Source organism: Antrostomus carolinensis, unplaced genomic scaffold (genome assembly GCF_000700745.2).
Source record: "Antrostomus carolinensis isolate BGI_N321 unplaced genomic scaffold, ASM70074v2 scaffold45500, whole genome shotgun sequence".
NCBI classification, from domain to species: Eukaryota; Metazoa; Chordata; class Aves; order Caprimulgiformes; family Caprimulgidae; genus Antrostomus; species Antrostomus carolinensis.
The window spans coordinates 17,983-39,633 of NW_010291469.1; the positions used below are offsets into that span (position 1 = coordinate 17,983).

The 21,651-nt window shown below is 36.3% G+C and overlaps 1 protein-coding gene across 1 annotated transcript in view; it reads left to right on the plus strand.

Moving 5' to 3' along the window:
- CABCOCO1 (ciliary associated calcium binding coiled-coil 1) overlaps positions 1-21,651 on the plus strand; it is a 43,287-nt gene that overhangs the window by 11,726 nt on the left and 9,910 nt on the right. The window contains exons 5-6 of the mRNA XM_029087085.1: positions 4,700-4,725; positions 12,481-12,502. Of these exons, the coding sequence (XP_028942918.1) occupies positions 4,700-4,725; positions 12,481-12,502 (48 nt within the window). The remainder of the gene's footprint in view (positions 1-4,699; positions 4,726-12,480; positions 12,503-21,651) is intronic.

Below are 21,651 nucleotides of genomic sequence, written 5' to 3' on the forward strand. Positions count from 1 at the left end.
TTTATTTTGATAGGGTGATACATTGTTCTTCAACAAGTAAGTTTAAAGCATCAAAGCTGCACATACAAATTTATGGCACTATTTGCACTTGCTTTATGTGTTAAACTGCAATGAGAGGTGAACCCAGCATAGACTTCAAGTTCTTTTGCTACCACTTCGTTATATTTAGAAATGCTTATCCATAAAGAAGATCATTACTTTCTATGCAGTCCCTTAGACAAAGAGCTCAAAGCCTGACAACCATGATGTGGTTTGGTGCGTATGGCTATGGCAGTAGCATGTCTGGAGTCGCACGCTCTGCGGTGCATTTGTTCAGGGAACAGAATAGGGCAGGAGATTGACTGGGAAATCTGCATGTGGGAAGTAGGTGATAGATCTGTGCTAAAAGGCTGACTGCTGTCTTGCTATGTAAATCAGTGTCTTACCAAAAAGAAAAAAAGCTTGTGCAGGCACATGGCACACCACAGCTGGATGTGATCCTTCCTCTAAGCTGAGTGCTGCTAATGTCTTTAAAATGTGCTGTTTTCTTTTAGCTGTAGCGATAAAAGTCTATTCTTTTGGAATGAGGGACTGTAAACTGTAGCGGACAGATTTGCCCAGATAACAAGAACCATGGTGTTCTAAGAGCTTAATTACAGTCTTATCTCCTTTTGCAAATGAAAACTTTGAGACAAGTCAGTGAAATGACTTGTTTCAACTGAAATTATTTGCTTCGACTGAAATGACTTGCTTTAGCTCAGTGAGTAAATTTGTGCTCCATGTGTGCTGAAAGTATTACCTACTGAATAAAAGTCCAGTCGCCTAATGAGAAGACATTGATTCTTTAAAAGAGATGCAGCTACAACAAACAAGAGCAGTTCTTAGTATTGTAATGGATATCCTTTTAGAGAAACTGCAGTATGTGTTTTCCAGGGAAATCTTATAGAAATGGATTGTAAACTCATTGGACTATTTTTTCTCCAGCACAGGCAATTATACAGTGTTCTCAATTGGGTTTCCTTTTTGATCTTTTGCTGCAGTTATTTCCAAATGACCCTGTCATTTCCTGTGTAGAATAAAATCAGACAAGAAAAGGGAAATGACTCAAAACTCTGTTAGATTATGCATACAATATCTGTGGCCATGCCACTTAACAAAATTTAAGTTCCTTAAATGTGGCACATAATTAACGGAGCTTCACAGTCTGATTAATATTCTGCATTTGATGCAGCTAGCATAATAGAACCACCTTTGTAAAATACAGACGGTATTTAAGTCTTATTTTAAAAAAAAAAGTAACAAATGCCTGACTAATCTAAATACATTTTTACATTGATTAAAGCCTTTAAACCAAACTGCCTGAGATGATCATATTGCCTAGAAAAAAAAAAAAAAAAAGGTTAAAACTGAAAGACATGAATGCCTGGTTAGATGATAAAACACACATCATAAATACTGCCAAAGTAGGTTAGATGTAAAATTTAAAACTTGTCTTTCCAGCTATCAAATAGCTTAGTTTTCCTTCATCCCAGATCTGCAAAGACCTATATACTATGTATGCATTAATACCTGTTAGAAAATATGATGGTACAAGAAATTACTGAGAAGTGATAAGATTGCCAAGTAAATTCCTCGTTTGTTTGGGGTTTTTTTTCCTGTTTCTATTATGAGCAGTTCCCCACATTTAGAATGATTACAGAAGCAGCAGTGATTTAGCGGTTCTGTGGCTATGATCCAAAATAAAATGCATGCAGTGCTAACGTACCAGAGTTCTTCAGGAATATTGTTGTTAAAGATGCTGTTTTTTTCCTTTTGCCTGCTCTGGAGGTTTTACTCTCTAGCTGTGATTTAGTACACCTATATTAGCCTGCAATTTCAAAGAAAGCAAAAGGAATACAGACTAAATCTTGATGTGCAGGGATTCAATGGAGCAATTCCTATTAACACGTCAGATCTTATAACAAAGGTTTAAATTGTTAATACTGAATTGTTTTTACTCCTTTCTGTTTCTATGTTCAGTTAATTTAGTTTGCTTTGATAGGATGATATATTACAGCATGTCTTGTATTTTCTTTCTCACATTTACAAATTGTACCTTATACTGCAGTTCATGTTTTTGCTGCTCTCTGTTGTGTATTTTTGGATGGAATGAGGCTAAGGTCTTTTGGGATTATGTCTGCTTTGAAACATTTCCTAATAAAAATAATGTGGTTGGTAAATTTAGTTTTATTCCTAGTTGCTTTAGCCAGCCTGATGGAGTAATCTGCTATTTTATGGCCCAGATGACTAGCTAAGTTTGACTTCTTGAAATAGTAGTGTACAATGTAATTTTCTTTAGAGATGTCATAGTGGGTCAGGTTGCAATAAAAATATCGAAGATTAAGTTTAATGGCAGTGCAGATTCAGTATTATAGCAGTCACTAGATATCATCCTCTGTACTTAGAGTTACAGAACAGTTTCCATTAATGCCTTCTTTCCATGTGCTCCTTGCTTGCTGAAACATTAAGCTTTCGGACTACGTCTGGTCTTTATCCAATTGTGGGTTGGGTTTTTTTTGAAAGTTTGAACAAAATCCCTTCTGTGTTTGAATTTAAGGGGGTGGATAGGAAGAGTATAATATTTGAAAGCTAATAAAGCTTTTTTCTGATGGCAAAAGACCTGAAGTCTGGGACTTGACTTTGATATCTAATCCTCATTAGGTGTTGCGTATTTAAATTGGTTAATCAATCACTGTTTAAACAAATTTGCTCAATGATTTCTTGAGAACTGCATTTTAAAGATGTATGAAACCAGAACATTTCCATAAGCATATCAGTTCACACTAGAGAGATTCATTCCCCAGCTAATGGAGTGCATGCTTTTCAAAGCTTGAAGGTTTCAAATATTTGTAATGCTTAAAAACCACTGAGTTGATTTTCTGTAGCTTTGTTTTGCAAATATCACCATGGCAAAGACATCAAGACTACTTTGAAGGAAATATGAGCATAGGACTGGAAGGGACCTCTTCAGTTGTCAGCTCTAGTGCCGCTTTCTCATAGGAAAACATATATAATCCTCTTCAGAAACTTGTCAAACTCTGGCTTAAAAAGTTAAGTTTTTTTGTCTTTGCTGTTCCAGTTAGAAAGCTGCCCTGGTGCCTGGTTTCTGTAATGGTTATAAAACTTCTAATTTCCAGTCTAGGTGTATTCATGACAAGCTTATGTGAGTTTGTCCTTGTGCCAATTTGTGCCAGTATTGACCTTTACTTCTTATTCCATCCCCAGTGTTTACTTTTCTAGTGTATAAAGAGACAGCAATCTTACTGTCAGCCTTCATTTAGCTAAACTAGAAAAGCCAGCCTTCTCTAATCTTTGCTTTTAGGGTAGGCTTTTGATACATGTGTTCTTACACACGTACCAGCCTCTAGTTATCCTGTTGGCCATTTTCTATAATTGTTCCACTTTAAATCAGTTTTGTTTGAACATCAGTGCCCAAACTGCACATAATATTGTTGCTGAGATAAAAGCAAGGCCTTGTACAATATCAATAGTGCTTTCTTGTTCTCTACTGGGAATAACCTACATGATAGGTCCTAGAATCAGTAGCACATTTTATACCTGTATCATGTGGCTGTCTAGTCATAGGTCTGCTATTCTGATTCTCCTTTATTACTGTATTTTCCAGCTGAGGTACTCCCGGTGCACATTAGGCTTTAAAAAAATTATGTCCCTGCAATGTCACCTTACAATTTGTCATTGAATACAAGAGTGAATATTCTTCAAGGTCCTTTGGTCCCATCTGTGTGATATTCCTGCCCTCTCATGAATTGATCACATCTCTCATATTTCTTTTGTCTAGAAAATTGGTTATCTTATTAAATAAACTATAAAATTAGTCTGGCATCGTGTATCTTTGATAAACCAATGTTGTATTATATACTATTTTTTATTTCATTTCCATGTCCTTATTTATTTTTTCCCTCAAAACATGTTTCTCAAGCTTTTACTACTATCAAGATCAAAACTACAACTTCAGGAGTAGGTTCATTATTTTATGATTATGAATGTTTAAAACTAGCAAACTGGTACTTGATCATTTAATGTCTGAGGGGAAATTTCTGATGTACGTTACAGAAGTGTGTAGTACCCAAGACCGGATTACTGAAGTAAACAGCTGGAGAGACAGTGAGTTTTGTGGCAAAAATTGCTGATATTCAGTTCTTTGATCTTGAAGTTTGCTATGGCTATAACCAGAGAGATCTTGAAGGACTTGTGGTTAGTCTGAATGAAAAGTGGACTCCGTTGGAATTGTATGCATTATCACGTGAAATATTTTAAGCCTATCTGGAACAGTGGAGACCACTCTTGTTTTTCAAAGGCTGTCTTTGGTATACTCAGTTACCAGTAGTGGAGATATTCTGACCTTGAGCAGTTATGCTTCCATGTAAGTCATATGCTGATGGTCTTCTACAGCTGTTTTAACATTCCTGAGTTTTGGTAGCTGAACTGTGCTGCCCTGAAACTCCAGGGTGTTAGTAGAATTTATAAGCTGGTGCTGAGTGCTTTTGCAAATCTTCCTTTAGAGAATGATTGACAAAATCTTTTAAAAATTATTTTCTTAGGAAACATCAAATACAAACAAACTTGCTTTTTAATTCAATAACATGTGTGAAGTAATGAGAGTAAGACTTAGGGCAGGAAAAACTAAATAGCTGACATGTGCTATGCCTTCAGTATGCAGAGCACTATGGTTCTGACCCAGCCAGCGTTTAAACAAGTGCCTCTTTCTAAGCACTTGGGAACTTTTATTTCAATGGACCTATTCATGTACACAGAGTTAAACTGAGAAGTGGCTGCAGTGACATTGCTCAGCACGCTGGAGGATGAAAAGCTGAAGACGTTAGAGCAAAAAAAAATTTGAAACTCATAATAACTTTTTATTGCAGTTGTACAGTTGACAAAGCATCACATTTTTTGACTGTGTGATGTTAAATAAGAGAGAGAGGAAAAAACCCTTGTATTGCTGGCAGTAAAATATTTCTGGAACTCTGCAGGAATTAATATATACACAGATGTGCTTCCTGAGTTGTTTTTTATTTATTTAGAAAGTGGCTCGATGTCTTTGTGTGTGTGTGTAAACTTACATAGTTCTGATAACAGCAGTAATAGCTTATTTATTTGCCGGAATGCAAGTCAACTAGGAGTTGTAGGTATTGACTGGAAGGACAGACAGCATGTTTCTGCTACTCATCAGAATGTTGTAAGATCCAAATGACTAAGTGCTGTAGAATGTTGTACACATTTAAAAATATTTATCAACCCATATGTAAATTTTAATGGGAGACAATGAGATTGGCAGAAATTACTTGGAAAATTTTAAAGTGGTTAAGTACCTGAAGGTAGACTGTTAGGATATGAATTTTGTTTTTCTTTTCTAGTATTCCTGAATACCTTACTCTGTTGATGCCCTTTGGGAGTTCTTGCTGTTTTGTTTGACCAGCATAAAACAAAATAATTGGAGCTGAGCAAACATCAGTATTTTTTTTCTTAAACAGAAGATTCTGTGATTTTTGCAGTTTGATTTAATTCCAGTTTAAAACAAAAAATAAACACTTTTAACAGAATTGCTATTCTTACATATCTCTGTTTAAACTCCCTCAATCCAAAGCAGACCTTTTGAAGGCTGTTTCAGAGCCCGAGCTCCATCCTGGCGCCATACAGCATAGTTGCCTCTGCTGGGTCTGCGATGTGGCCCTAGAAAGCAGGTTGCCAGGTCAGCTAGCGTGGCAAACTCTGTCAGACAAAGAGCTTTGTAAGTAAGCTGGTGAGAACCAAGTAGGCTGCTGCTTGCATGTTGGTAGAAAGTAATTTGCAAACTCCATTCTAATATTTTAGGTAGTTCAAAGAATAATGTTGGTAAGGAATCTGCCAAAAAAAAGAGGGCACATTTTATTTTAATTATCCCATTGCATTATGTCCACTGCAGAACAATACTAGTTTTTGTTAAACTCTTCCATGTAACATAGCATGGATCAAGAAGTTATTCAAGAAAGTACTCTGCTTCATTTATATATATATTTTTTTTTTTTTTTTAATTGTTTGCCAGCGGATACCATTTGGGTCCTTGCTGCTCCAGTGTGACTTACTGGAGACTGGTTGGCCAGAGCAATTGCCCTATTTCTAAAATTTCCAGCATGATCTTTGTTAATTAGCAGGCACAGATCCATGAACTATTTTTGTACCCCCTACCTTTATCTGCAGCTTTTCATCATCTTGAAGATTAAATTGTATACATAAAAGTAGCAGTGGAACAGACAAGTGATGCGATATTTCATGGGACTGTATCCCCAAGGGTGAATATTTATGTATAAAATTCATACAACTTGTGATCTTATGTTATTAATAACTTGTTGACCTTATTAATATAAATAAACAGCATAGCATTTCTTTACTGTCATGTTTTGTAATCAATATCCATTTTTATAAATTTTTATCCTTGTAGTTACTGTTACAGACAAATGTATTCGAAGTTTAAATAAGACAAGTTTTGCAATCCTTTAAAGTCCCTTTTTAAAGTGCACCGGAAAGTTTGTATGTTTTCTAATTTCACTTTGGATTTTACAACTTGTCGCATGATACAACATAAAGTATTTTTACTGAACATTGAATCTGATGTATTTGAATATTTAATTCATAAAACATTCTTTTGATTTCCTATAAATATGCTAAGCTCAGCAAAATGCACTGTTACTAATTAGAAAGCTGAGTTTTATAGGATGTCTGGTTGGTATGTGAGGTAACTTATATAACTGCTTAGGCTTACATTTAATAAACCTTAGCTACGAAAATTGTTTAAATTTCAAAGAAAAAATAATAAATAAAATGAGGGCATAGAATATTAATGTGAACTGTGCCTTTATTTTTTAAAGCATTCAAAGTTAAATAGTGGTGGTCTGTTAACAATCTAGGGCTATTTGGCAAGTCTTTAAACTTACTCAATAATCAAAACATAAAAGGACAATGGAAACTTTTTACAATAAAAGAAAAAGGAGTTGAGTGCAGAAACCAAACAGATTATTCTCTGCTTTTTCTTGGTAAGGAGGTGAACTTTATAGGAAGGGCAGCAAGCTCTGAGTTAGGGTTGCCTTTTCCTGTCTTTGTTATAAATTACATCTGTCTGTGAAGAATCCTCTCCGGTTACTTCATGGATTATGGTTACGGGGGAGGTGTGTGTGTCTGTCTGTAATGGAGCAGAGAAAGACAGATTGGAGGGAGCCTTCTTTTAATTTTACTGGGTTTTGGGCGTTTTATTTCACTTAAGAAATGGCAATTCTTTGCATTAATTTGCCTTCCTTACTAAATATGTGGATGGATAAAATTCCTAAGATCCCAGCTGTGTAAATAAAATATTAACAAAACAACTGTTTTCTTCAACATTTGTATTATTTGTTCTTTGTAGCTTGCTAGACTTCTGGAAGACTTCACCACCATTTAGGTTCAGTGTAATCATTCAAAATGTTTTTGCTAGGGCTTAAATAGGGAAAACATTTGGCAAAGGGATGGACTTTATCCAAAGCATTATGCTTGATTCTTTCATGAGAGTCTGAATACACTCAACAGTATTATGAGGCACCAGAAATGAGGGAAGAAGCTGCCAAATGGTGCTGGAAGGAGAGTCATATACTTAGGCTTAGTGTGCTCTTCATGTCCTCCTTTCCCTGTACGTAGTACCTAACAAGCTGAGGTAGCCTATGTGCAGCGATGCAGATGGGAGAGAAAGGGGCCATGACCAAGTTCCTATAATATTTCTTTCACCATTTGATCCTGAAGCAGGAGTCGTTTACAGGTTGCTAGTAACAAAGCAGATGGGGAAATTTTGTCCTTCCAATCCCCTCCTTCAGTGTGGGCTGATGGCCAACACCCACTAGCTCCAGCCCGCTGAGCTTCACTATCTTGTTCTTCTGTTTTGGGAAATAGGTTCCTATCTGTAACTTTCATCAACCTTAACTAACCTCATGATTTGGGAATCTCCCTCCAATCCACTGTATTGCTTACAGAAGCTAAGGCTTCATTATGAATTTCCAGCTACTGGACTCAGAAAAACATCAGATAGGTAGACTATACTGTACCTCCTCAGAGTAGGCTTGAAAAGCTGGAGTCTTTTAGTGTGTTTCATGATTAAGACTATTATCTGAAGTATTTTATGCTTTGGCTTCCCATTGCACTGTTGAAAATTTGGTAGTGAAGTCATCCTCAGTCTCCTCTTGACCATCTTAAAACAGCTGAGGAGGAATACCTGATTGTTTATACCTAAAGTTTACTTTTTCTTATAAAAGTGGGCAGAATCTTTGGCTGACCTTATGATGGTGAGGTTGTGAGTATGAACTTTATTTGCCTTTTTTTTTTCCAGACTGATTTCACCCTCAAATTTTGCCTTTGTCTCAGATTGCAAAGACTATGCCAGAGCCCGCATAGGTTCTGCAGAGTTACACTGCAGATGGTGCTGTGTCCAGAGTAAAACTCAAACAAACATGGATGTTTTTCAGCTGAAATACATTAACATTGTGCTCTCCACTTTTTATGATGAGTAGTGCTTCTGATATTTTTGGTTGATTCTAAAAGAATCCAACAATACTTTAAAAACATATTGCAAAAAATATTGTTACTGCTGTCACAGCACAGAATATTTTGCATTAATTACATGCTAATACATGTATTACTCTGTTTTCTTAGAGTTTATGTGCTTGGTAAAAGTTTTGTTGTCTCTTTATTCTATTCAAATAACACTACACAATATGCAGTTGCTCTGTAGTTTCTTTTGACTGTGCGTATCAAATTTGGCTTGTCAATACAGTCTAAGGAAATGGCACAGATTCTAAGTGATAAAGATGGATGTTGGGTGCTGCATTTATAGCGAGGCCATCCGAATATGGTCTCAGAGTTGTGAAAACGTCCCATGCTTGAAAAGTCTTGAATTTTGGATTGATCAAGGCTGCAGGCAAGTTTCAGGCACTAACCAGCTGGAATTCAGGTCTGTATCTTTACATTCACTGAGTATTGTGTGTTGTGAATAGATTTTCAATACATTTCAACCACTGACAATGTGTGTATACCCCGTGTATTACTCCTGTTTAATAAAACAGAGGAGTGATAGGGATGTTCCTTAGAACTTATTCTACTTTGAATATCTGCCTAACATTCTCTCAGAGTTTTTCTTAGCATTCATTTTGTATTCATGACACCTATTTATCATTTTATTCTCTGTCAGTTATAGTCTTAATGATTTTCATTTGTTCTAAGGGATACTTTGCCAGCTTTTAGTATTCTTCAGAAGTTAGGATGTAGTTGAAGATTTACATTTTCAGAAATGTTAAATTACCTGTAATGATCATATTTCAAATGAAGTGTTTAACCCTCACTTAGGCTTGTTGCAGCAGACTGTTTTCAATTTTTAGCATTACTGTTGTCCCTGCGCCTTGGTAAAAAGAAAGTGATAGCTAGAGGCTAGGTTGTTGACTTTTTCTGGTTTTGTTGGGTTTTGGTTTTTGTTTGGGTTTTGGGGTGGGTTTTTTTTTGGGGGGGGTGTTTAGTTTTGTTTTTTAAAAGTTATACCAGCAGGACATTGTAGTGCCCTTCAGTGAGGTTTCTAAAAACATCATTACATTTCTGTCCATTTTGAGAATGATCCCTTGAGTCTCTTGACAGGTGTATGCATGCTGGTACGTAACTCAGTACTGAACCATTATGTTCTGTTTAATAATCACATTTTGTTTGAGAAATCAAGAAATCATCAAGATAGAACTAAGGAACTAAACGTTACTCATTTTACATGACAGAGATTTTATCTTTTGTCCCTCCCTCCATGCTGCGCTTGCAAATATATCTCTCTGAATTACTGAATGTAAAAATAATATCCTTTTCTTTGCAGCCCTTGCACAGCAAAACACTGTAAGAGAAGTTAAAGAAAGGATTTCAATCTTATCTCTGTGTTTCCTAGATACTGCTGGCTTGACTTCAGTTCCTATTCTTGTTATTCATACTTGCTATATTGCAGTGTATTTAATTGTCTCTCTTTGTTCTGATCAATCCTCAGTTAAATGGGTAAATAATAAAAGAAAGAGGGTACATAATCATATTACAAGAAATAATTGGTCAATCCAAGCATTACTGGATCTTTGTAATGAGCGGAAAGAACATGGCTTTGGTATCAGATAATAAAGGCCAAGCCTTTAAAATTGACAACATAAACACGTTGCTACATTGACACTCTTTTTTTGTGAATTTAAATTACAAATTATTGTGTATAGTCAGAATCAGAGCAACTGAAAAGTCATACAACATGGATAGACTTTATTAATTTTGGATACAAATGACAGACATTAGACAAGCTTAGAAGTCTGACAGACTAGGAGAATCTTAATATTTAACAAGGGCAAGATAAAATGAGAACTTGTCTTGTGGATTTTTTTTTTTTCTTTCATAGTAGCAGGAATATTACATAAACTAATAAGCAGCAAACCATATGCATTAGAATAAAATGCAGAAGTCTGCAATAAGGGAGCTTATTTAGGAAACTGGAAAGTTTAAAACCTGTATGTTAAATAGCCAACAGGCCATGATATATTAAACAGGGGACTGTGGGTTGCTCTGGGAACTGGGAATCAGACACTAAAGTTTTTCAGTACTTGGGTGCCATTTACCGGTTTGCAGACTGTAACATGAGTTGATCTTGTTCCACTTTGTAGTGAATAAATACTATTAAAAAAACAACCTGTTTTCTTCCTTTGCACTTATCTGTCAATGTACTGCCAATTTTAGAAGCAAAATTAATTGTTTAATCAAATAGGTGTCAATAACTCCAACCTGTACAGAAATACAGAATTTTACTTTTTAATTTCTATTTTCCCTTTTTTCTTTCTGACAAACCTAATTGGGGAAGAATGGATGAAGAGGAAAGAAAAGGTAGCATGACTGACTGTTAACAAACTAAACCCTGCTCTGTGGAATTCAGTTGTGTAAAAGGTCATATTTATAGATTTGTGCCACTTACACAATTCTCTGTGTCAAGTCCAGTAAGATTAATATGGTGGGAGAGTGAATAAAGGTTCCCATTAAGAGTACACTGAACTTGCCAAATGCTACAAGAAACAGTAGTGGTGCAGCGGGGTATTGCAGCTTCATTTTTACCTGGGGGCCACACTGACCCTGTCAACTAGTTCCTTGTTACTACCTAATTTACTTGGGCTGCATAAAAACTTCAGTGTGACAATAATATTCTATTGAACTCTGTCTTCAGAGAACAGTAATTTCTACTCATTGATGACATCTTGAATTTGAAAATTAAAGAAATTGTTGAGATGGAGACTTTTGGACAGATTCATCATGAAATGACTTTTAGTGTCTGAGCTTCTTTTTCTGCTATTAGTTACAAATTTTGAGTGTGCAGTTAGGAGTTACAATCCAATTTGGGTATTCTCAGTCCACTGTACCTCAAGTAATTTCAGGGGATCTACTAGGATTGTATCTAAAATAGACACTACATTACCATGGTATGTAATGGTAGCAAAATTAGGCCTCAAACTGAAAATTATTAAATTCAAAAATATTGTTGAAAAAATACAAACTTCCCATATTTATAGTTCACAGAATCACACAGAATCACAGAATGTTAGTTGTATAAAATACTGCTATAGCTTTGTGATGTGTGTGTAAGTAGAGTCCGAAGTGCTATATTAGTTCATCTTATGATCATTCTCAAATAAGACTTCATATTAAAAACATTTTAACTAATTTTGCTTTGTATTTTCTGTAGTAAATTAAGGAGCCTAGTTAGTTTTCAACATTAAGAGAAGGTTGCTTTAGTATTTCTGCAATATAACAGGAATTATATTTGTTAATATACTTCAGGAGCATTTTAATTCTAATCACACAGATGAAAGGAAATTTCAAGTAATGGCAAGTAAATTTAAATTACACAACAGTAAAGACTTTCATACCTTTGAAAATATTTCAGCACTGACTTTTTTTTCACTCACTTTGATTATCCATGATCACAGCAGCAAAATTCTATTGCTGTTGCCATAATTTCTAAAGCATAACTGTGCTAACATGAAATATGTATATATAGGTACATTTGCCAACTTGTTTTAATTTTTTCATTTGTTTTCCACCTCATGTACTGGGAGGGGCTGCTGATCATTACACTGGCTGAAGGAAAATGCAGAATTGTTGCAGGAGAAAATGGAGGTATGCAGGCAATATTTGCAGAGAAAGTAAGCTTTTTTACTCTGATTTCAAAGTGAAGAAAATTAGATTTCCATCCCATAAAACCTGCCTCTTAGACCTCTGGGATCCCTCAGTATGCTAGCCAGCATTTGCTGGCCATGCACTTGCAAGTGTCTCACAAGCACTGTGTAAGAGGGTATTTTTATGCCATGTAAACTTGCCAGCATTGCACCCATTGGACGTTGGTCTGGATCAGGCCTCACAAGCTCTGTGTATCTAGTAATCTAGTTCATATAGCTTGGCTCCTCCTGCAAGCAGGGTCTCAGCTAAGATAAAAAGCTGCAATACTTAGTGACCATGCAAGGGAGGAAGATTCTGTCCAAGGAAGCATTTTCCTACCCTTCTCCAACTTGATGCCCTCCTGTGATGAGACTTGCCACCTCTTCAGCAGCACCTGCTTATTGTAAAAATGAGAAGGAGGAACTAAGCACCACTGTGACTAAAAATAGAATCCCCCCTTTATTTTTTTATTGCCGCATTTAACCTCTGCTCTTTTAATCATAGGCACAGCAGGAAAAGGGGATGTGCTTTAACAGCTTGTCAGGTATTAAGCAGTGCAAATTTTTAGCTAGAAGTCATGCTATCAGTTGGAAGTAAACAATAAGGCTACATATATTTAATTTTTAATAAATTTTGAGTTGTGCTATTCTTTTAATTACATTAATCAGGCAGGCTCCAACACTGCAAGCCTTAGGGCTTGAAGTGCAATTTCAGTGCTTTGTAATAAATTTGCCGAACTTTGGAAAAAGATGAAATGGCTTAATATTAAACATTTGCTTGATTTAAATTTTACTAACCCATGCACTTTATAATTCATATTTTTTTCAGTGCGAGGTACTGCCACGGGAGAATTATAATAGTAATTTTGAGTAAGCATTCCTTTTGCACGCAGGTTTTGCTTATAAACTAGGTGAATAGAGGGGCCTTGAGTATTGAGGGAATGCTAAAGATCTACAGAGCCTTTTACTTCAAGGTCATTGGTTCAAGTGCACATCATTAAAGACAGAAAGTTAACATCTGACTGCTGCTTTATAATACACATGAAATGAGTTAGCGGTGTCAGTGGAGACAAGGAAAACGTACAACCAGTTTAACAACAAGAAAGGAGGTAGGAGTAATGCACAGGTCCAAAAGAGAGGAGGAATCAGGAGATACCAAATTTACAAGGCTCCTGTCTTCCCCTGTGTGCAGTCCTAAAGGCTGTATTCATTCTTCAGTCTGGAAAGGTTAGAAAGGCTGTAGCCACTCGACTCGGTCTCATTTGATGTCATAAGCTTAATTTTGTTGAGCTGGGTAAATACTAGGTCGGAAAGGATACAAAGGAAATTTAAGTAGAGATGGTTTGATGATGAAGTAATAGTGAACCTGGTTTGGTGCTGCTAGGGCACTGCACATCAGGCTCCTTGAAAGAACATGCAAAACTGATATCCCGACCTCACATCATTACCTCAAGTATATAAATCACAAGCAGAACACTGTTGGCCGTGGCATCCTCATGAATGCCTTCCAAGTGCGTAATTACAGCCTGCCAATGTTAATTCACGAGTAAAGTTAATCGAATGAGGTACTCTCTTTTGATCAGTTGTGCAGCGGCATTGTGGTTTAAGGCATTTTTGAAGTAGTAGTTGCTTTTCAGTGATGTGATCCCTTTATGTGAGACCTCTAAGAAGATTAGGTGTGTTTAGAGGAAGGAATGTGTGTAACATGGCAATGATTTTTTATTAGCCATTTCTTATTTAGTTATTAAAATGAAGTAAATTGCTTGTCTACTGTTGTAAAAAGTGCATTATTTTTCCCTTTTGTTCTATGAACCACTGAGATTTTAAAGGATACTGTTGTGCAGCTGTCTTGTCTTTTCCTTAGGTCTTGTTATTGTCATTCGTTTTGAAATCTGGGCTGGGGCTGGACCCAGGGTGCCTTTGCTCAATGTACATGTTTTTTAGTGAAATAAATTATTTCAACCATTGTAAAAGAGGCCTATGACTTCTCCTCTCCATAGTGGCTTTAGTTATGAAAGTATACAAAAGTTGTTTGGCTTTTTTGTTGTTGGTGGTGGTTTTTTTTATAAAAAGCTTGACATTAAGTAGTTATTTTATTAATAAGCTCTCTTAAAAACATGAGTAAGAAGGGAAGTAAGATGAGAAAGACTAGACAAGGTGAAACTCAGCCTTGTAGACAAGGGGAGATATAAAACAGTTTGTGCAAAAAATGTAGAGATATGCAACCCGGGCTTGGTTTGGTTTCTTTTGCCCTTGAGCCCTTGTTACTCGTATATTTAAAGTTTTTATAGCTTTGGAAGAGGTTTTAGTCATAGGTTTTTTATGGTTTTAATATGTGTGTATGTTGAAAATAATTAGTTATATTTTATATTTAACATGAGATTTTATTTTTATTCTAAACACTTGTCTGGAGCAGAAAACATTTTTTGATAAACTCTTACCTGTCTGAGCTATGGGATTAATCTAATGTAGCAGTTGTTAATTTATAGGTGGTTTCACTTAATTGTAATGCGGAAATATCACTGGAAGATTTTGTAATAGAATTTATGACTGAAATTGTGGTTTATTTGTAAATAAGTATGTGATGCTCAATGAAAGGATCTCTGGAACTTTCCTGAATTTTTTATTCAATAACCTTATCCCACGTTTGTTTTTATGAGGAAAATGAAGTTGCAAGTATTTCACTGAAGAGGATGGATGTCTTTTTTGAGTTATGTCATAAGCTTCTTTATAAAAAATACATTCCAACCTCTAAGTATTCATACATTGCAAGAGTATTCTTTCTTTTCGTGGAATGTTTCATCTAAATTCACCTCATAATTTTATTTTTGACAGTGACAGTTTAAAACCTAATCAGGGTCAAAAAAAGGAAGGACTCAGAAGTCAAAAATTAGATATTTTTGCAGTAGTCCAGGGAAAACATGTATCAGTGCTCTTCCTGAAAGAAAACATGGTAATTAATTCTACACTTTGCACCTTGGTTTTTTTGCCTCCAAATTTGAATACAAAACTTTTTTGATATAAAAATTAATTAGAATTTAAAATTGTTGTCATGTCTGTAAGAAAATTACAGACTTGAAGTAATATATAAAAAAATACATTCTTCAGTCACAAGATACGGCAACCTGCAATATTTGGTTGGAGGATTTTTAGGGTCTGAAAGAAAAAATTGATCCAACAGAACTTTTACATTTCAAAATATTAGTGCATCAGCTTTATTGGAAAAAGCTGAAATTGTTCAAATGACCTCAGTAAAACAATTTGGACTACAATTCCCGGAATGCTCGTGAAGCTGACATGTCTACATGTTCTTAAAAAGTCATAATCCATCATTCTGATGCTAGATCGATGGATTATGACTTTCTGATGTCAGATCTGTGAATTAAGGCTTTTTTGAGTACAGCCTGCTATCCAATTATTGCCCCTATTCATATATTATAAATCATTATTCCTTCACCAGGTAGTCAGCAGTTTCTATTTCCTAACGTTTCAGAGCCTTCTTTTTTTAGCCATTGTGGTGCTCCCATTGAGCAATCAAAAACAGAGTGCTGACCTGAAAAATAAAGCTTCTATCACAGCAAATTGTTGAGAGAACAACATTCATTTCTAATTCTTGTAGTTTCTGTTGAAATAAAGGGAATTAGATTAGATTGAAACAAATCTCATCCCCTTCCTGCACAAACAAGCAATATAATAAATTAGCACAAAGTTGTTGGCATGTATTGACTTCATTTTTAAGTGCTCATGCCTGAGTTTCTTAGAATTGATGCTTTTTTCTGATAAGTTGATTTTTTTATATATATATGAGGACAGATCAGCTTCTGATTTAAAGCTGAAATTTACCAGCGTGCTACCTTAAGTGATTGTGTCTATTAGGTGCTGTTAAACTGAAGTTCCTGTGAATGAATAATTTATAGAGTAATAAACTTACTTCTAATGCAATGGAGTGTATGATAAAAGTAGAAAATGCTTTACTGTAACAGTTAAACTATCACACCAGTTTACGTATGTCAAAGCAAAATGCATCTTAAATAACTTTATTAAAAGATATTCAGAAAAAAAGCTATTTTAGAACCTATCATGCATCCAAAGAAGTCATTAAATGAAACGTAATCATGCTGTGTTGGAGAGTTATCTCAACAGATTTCTCAAGCTATGGGAATTTAAGTCTAGTCCATACGTGGATGGAAAAAATCAATAGGATGATCTTGGTGGTGGTGGTGGGTTTTTTTTTCATTTTGCTGTACTGATAGTTTTTCATTAGGATGCAGTTTTCACACTAGATGGCTGTGCATAAAATATGTCCAGTCAGTACATTGCTTGTGGAGTTGTTGTCAAAAAGGATGGTAATCGATGAAAGGGAGGGTGGTATAATGAATGCGGTAGAATTTGGCTTTTAATAACTATTTGTTCTAGTCCTGTTTCTGTCGTGACAGAGTTATCAGAGCATTGGCTTGTGCCTCAGTTTCTCCGTTATTTGAGCAGCCATGTGGATCTAAAATCTGTGTCCCAAGGACTGTTTCTGTGGCACTTTTCTGAAAAACAAATTTGCCTATCTCATGTTACTCGTGTTGCACTTCGGTCAAGGGTGTTATCTGAGACCACATGAGAAAGTTAACGCAGTATTTTGCATGTCCTGTCATTGAGTAGTCAGGGCCGGAGGGCTGATGCTTTAATATGCTGTAGTTCAATTCTTCTTAAAGGAAGACATTGTCTTGGCATATTCATCTTGTTCCTTATTGTTTCTTCCAGGAACTCTGGACGTTTAATGGCATCCTTGCTCTCACCTTCCTTTTCATGTTGTCTCTTTTACATTTTCGAATTTTTGCCATTAAGACTTCCAGGGTGCTGCAGTGTTGGAAAGAGCTGGTTTGTTGGGAGAGCACAGAAGTAGATATTTTGTGAATGTTTCTGGAGAAAACATGATTTCAAGGCCAAGTGCCAGCACAGTGATGGAACCACCAGTGGGGCTTCAGTACCTTTCTTGCTTTGGATAGATTTCCAGCGTGATACAGCTTTAGAGCCCGGTTCTGCTGATGGGGAGTCTAGCAAAGCTCTTTCTGCCATCCTCAGAAGTAGGCTCCGACCCATTTTCAAATGTCCTGTTAAATGCAGTTGCCCACTAGATGGAGACATGATATTTTATAGACGAGTAGATATACAGATGGTGATCAAACCCACCAGCTGCTGCCTGCTCTTTCTGGGCACCTTGCCAATTTACTGGCAGTATGTTGACTGGGAAGCAGACAGTGACACACTTTGATCGAAAAGCTTGTATGATGATTTTTTTTTGTTGTAATATTATTGTTTTTTTAAAAAATGATAAAAGAGATCAAGATGTGTATCTTGATCAAAGGGTACTGCTGTCTGCTTCCCCATCAGCAACTTTTAATTTATAGAAATCAGATTGCGTGGAAAGCAATCAGCAAAGGTTTGAGGTCTTTCTTGTTCTCACTGCCAAGAGATGCTGACAAGTGAGAAAATTAAAATCAGAGAAGGTAGGGAGAGAACTAGTAGAACACAGGTTGAAATATAATTCTTTAAAGTTCACAATTTTAATAATCTTAGGGCTCTAACAAAATCCAGTTAAAGTGCTCAAATTGGCTACTGCTTGTATTATGAGAGCACCTTCTCTGATGGAGGATGTTGCTTTGAGACTAATTTACCATTGAGAGAGAAATATATCTGTTAAGTTACTTGTTGTCATGGAGAAATAACCTGTCTCTGGTTTGGGGGCCAAGTTTTTCAAAGATATCTCCCATCAGCTCTATTTCTTCCACATGGAGCTGTGCATCCAGTATGATTTATTAGGGTGTATGCTTGATAGAATGAATGCCTACAAACAACAGTTAAACCAGTCAGTCCTATAAATGTGAAGAGAGTCTACACTGAAAATTTGTCTATTAGATTTGGTAAGGTCTCTTCTCTTTAGGGTCTCTGGTACAGTCTTTTTTCAGCTCTTGGTATCAATTCATTCTTTAAAAGCCACTTTTTGGTTTGCATTTTTTTGTCTTTCTATGTTTAAACAACAATTAGCAATTACAGATATGTATATGTGTGTATATATATATATATGGATGGCATCATCTGGAGAAAGACTGTGTTTCAGTGCGTAGGTGAATATTTCTGGCCTATGTTAAAACACAAACCCAGTGGCAGTGGTGAGAGTCGCTTCACATTCTGCCAAATGTTGTAATCAAAATAAAGAATCATGTGACAAGAGGACCTAGGATATGTGACATTTTGTCTAGATGGAGCAAGGAATTATCAGAGGGAAATAGCCTGATGTAGATAAGGAAGTGAATAGAGCCCACCACCAGAAGTCTTTAGAATGCTGTCTTTGATATGATCTTTGGGTTATGGATCTATTGGAAAAGTAAGTGAAAATCTTGGTTTGGTAACAAGAGATACTGTTGAAACCACACTAGACATTCAGCTGCTTCGTGCAGTCTGGCATGCTTGGCAGTTGGGGCCAAAGGGGAGTTTGAGACTAGAATAATAAGTGTTATAGTTCAGCACTGCACTCTGCTGCAGGAGTGGTGAAGATGGATCTGTTCAGCCTCACTGCCTCTCCTCCGCGTGCGAGACCTTCAGCTCTGCTGTTAGCTACTTCCCATCGCTCCTGCTCTCTTCCTCTGCACACTGACCCATGCTTTTCCCTGAGCTATTAAGTCTTTCCTTCCACAGGACCACTTTAATTCCTGTGTCCTCCTCCACCCTGCCTTTCTCTCTGTTGCCAGCTGAGCTTTCCAGCCATTAGTGATTTTTCTACCCCCTCCTCAACTTCTCTGCTTGGCAATCCAGACACATTTGGTGTTCCTGATGGGTGTTTTCTTCTGAGGGTTAAATCGAAAGACAGCAGCTTCAGAATAGGCAATGTCACGTTTCTGGGTATAGCTGTGCAATCTTAAGAGAAGGTGCTGCTGTTTGGCACTTGTTCCCTCTCAGTAGCTACGATGTTGCTGTTTAGGAAAGCTGGCAGGGAAAAGGTACTGCTAAAAGGAATAAATAAATAAATCCCTTTGACATCATTGCTTCATTTTTTTTTCCTATCAAAAGCTGATCATCACAGATGCGTTGTCTTTATCTCATCAGGAAAACTGCGAGCAAACTTTGCGATCACATGGTCTTTGCCTATTTTTGTAGAACAGAGTTTCTCAAAAAGACAAAACATGAGGGAAGGAGAGGAAATCCCAGAGTGTAGAATTCAACCCAGTACCCTTCATAAGTGAATACTTATTCTATAGCCGACTCAAGATTGTCACTTCAAAGTTGGTAGCCTTTGCTCTCAATCCTGATTTGTGTTAAAATTCTGTATGATTGTGGAAAACCTTTCTGAACAAATGTAAATTTTTTGTGGATTTTGTTAGTTGTGTGTGTGGTAATTTTCTAAAAGGTGATGTTAACTTAGAGTTTATAAAGGATAAGGAGTTAAGTGAATGTTGGTTTAGTTTTTTTATTATTTGGGGAGAAAGTCTTTAGTAGAAATACTTGTTTCTTCTCATCCTTTGTTTAAACAAATTTTGAAATATCCACATTTGATTATATGATTTGTCATGAGCTTCCTAACAAGTCAAAGCAGAATGAGATTTATGTACTTTTTCACCAGAAACCATTTCATGCCCCAACAATGGAAATGACTCTTCTTCTCAGAAACCTTCCAAGTCAAAGTGGGAGGAGATAATCTGTAAGATGTTACCTTCTCAAAAACAACCTCACATCATCCAAGGTGTGGTTGGCTTTGGCAGTTTACCAAGAGGAAACTTATTAGATTTCAAAGCACCCACCAGGCCAAGCTATGCTGAAACAAAGCTTTGTTTAACTCTTGCATTCACCAGACTAACTCTGCCCCTATCCGCAACCATATTTTTATTTAAGGCGAATGACAGTGTTGTAAGGTAGAGTTAAAACTAACCTCAGCATGCAAGCTGAGATCCAGTATAAACAGATTTATGAGCATGTGCTGTAATAAGGAGAGCCTGTTTACAATAGGATATGAAATTCAAGTATGGTATAAGGAAGCAGTGGTTTCTTTTGACCAACAGGCTATGGTGAGAATAGTGCAGGTTCAAGTTATATAGAAATGCAATTGTAAAGTATTACTGATATCTTAGATTTCTGTGGGGTTTTTGGTATACTGATCAAATATTCTGGTGCTAAAATAGACTGGTTTCACATAGAGAGGTGACTGAAAACTGTAACTCTGAAATTTGAGAGAAAAATTGACTTACTTCTGCATTCCCAAATTGGAAAATGTATGTTAATAATGTAATTTTAATGATAAAAACATGAAAAATAAGTCCCTAAAATAGTGTTGAGTCAATTTTCTGATAAAGTAAATTTGTTTTCCCATTTGTGATTAAAATGACCTACAGTAAGATTTTTTTTTTTGTAACTAGGTGTTAATTAAAAATATGGAAATGGATTTAAAAACATTCCAGTTCACAGTGGAAGAATTACCATAACTGATTTGTTCTCAGAGCTATGCCTGTTTTGAGATGTTTTTAAGATGTCTAAGTTACTGGTTGTTTTTCTGCATGATTGTTTCCAAACCAAAATGTGATTCCAATAAAAACAGTAATTGAATTTACAGTCCACAGGACAAATTGTTGTTTTAACAGAAACTTACACACTCAGGGAAAGACTTTATGTTTTAAGTCTAATAACAAAGAGCACAAGCTCTCCATTTTTATGTGACTGTATATCCTGAAAAGTTTTCTAATATAGCATATTTTTTAAAACCTATACTGTAGTTTTTAAATTGTGTGAGCAATTTTTTTTTTCCCTTCAGCTCAGAATCAATATTCTTTAGGTTGGGTTTGTTTGTTTATTTGTTTTTTATGCAAGCTTTTAAATATTAGAGCAGCTTTTTTCTGTAGCATCAGCTCGGGGTGAATCAATATAGATAAGCCTATTCACATCTAATGCACCTGATGACTGAGGGGAGTTTAGAGAGAGCTTGTTCCTTTGTCAATTGGTGTTGCAGGCATGTGTGGAATATGGGGCAGTTGTGTGAGGGGCTTCTCCATGACCAGTCTTGCATGGAGAAATGGACAGGAAGGGAAGGCTGTTCAGGAGTGGCAGTGGACGAAGGCAGAAGGTGGGACCTCTGTCCAACTTGGGGCAGTGCTTACGTGTTACTGGATGAACAGCAAAGGATTATTTTTCTGCTGTCAGACTTTCTCAGCAGGAGCTCCCAATCACTTCTTGAAACCTTTTTGTTTCGAAAGTTTCTTTTAAAGTTTTTCTAGTTTTTCCTGGGAATCTTCTTGGTGCCTTTCCTTAATGTACATTGTACGCAGGTCTAGATAAAGCCTGAAGACTGTGCTTACTAAACTCAGAGGAATCTGGTGGGGTAGCACACAGCTCCCTAGGAACACACCTGCTCTAACTGGTGTGCACAGAGCAT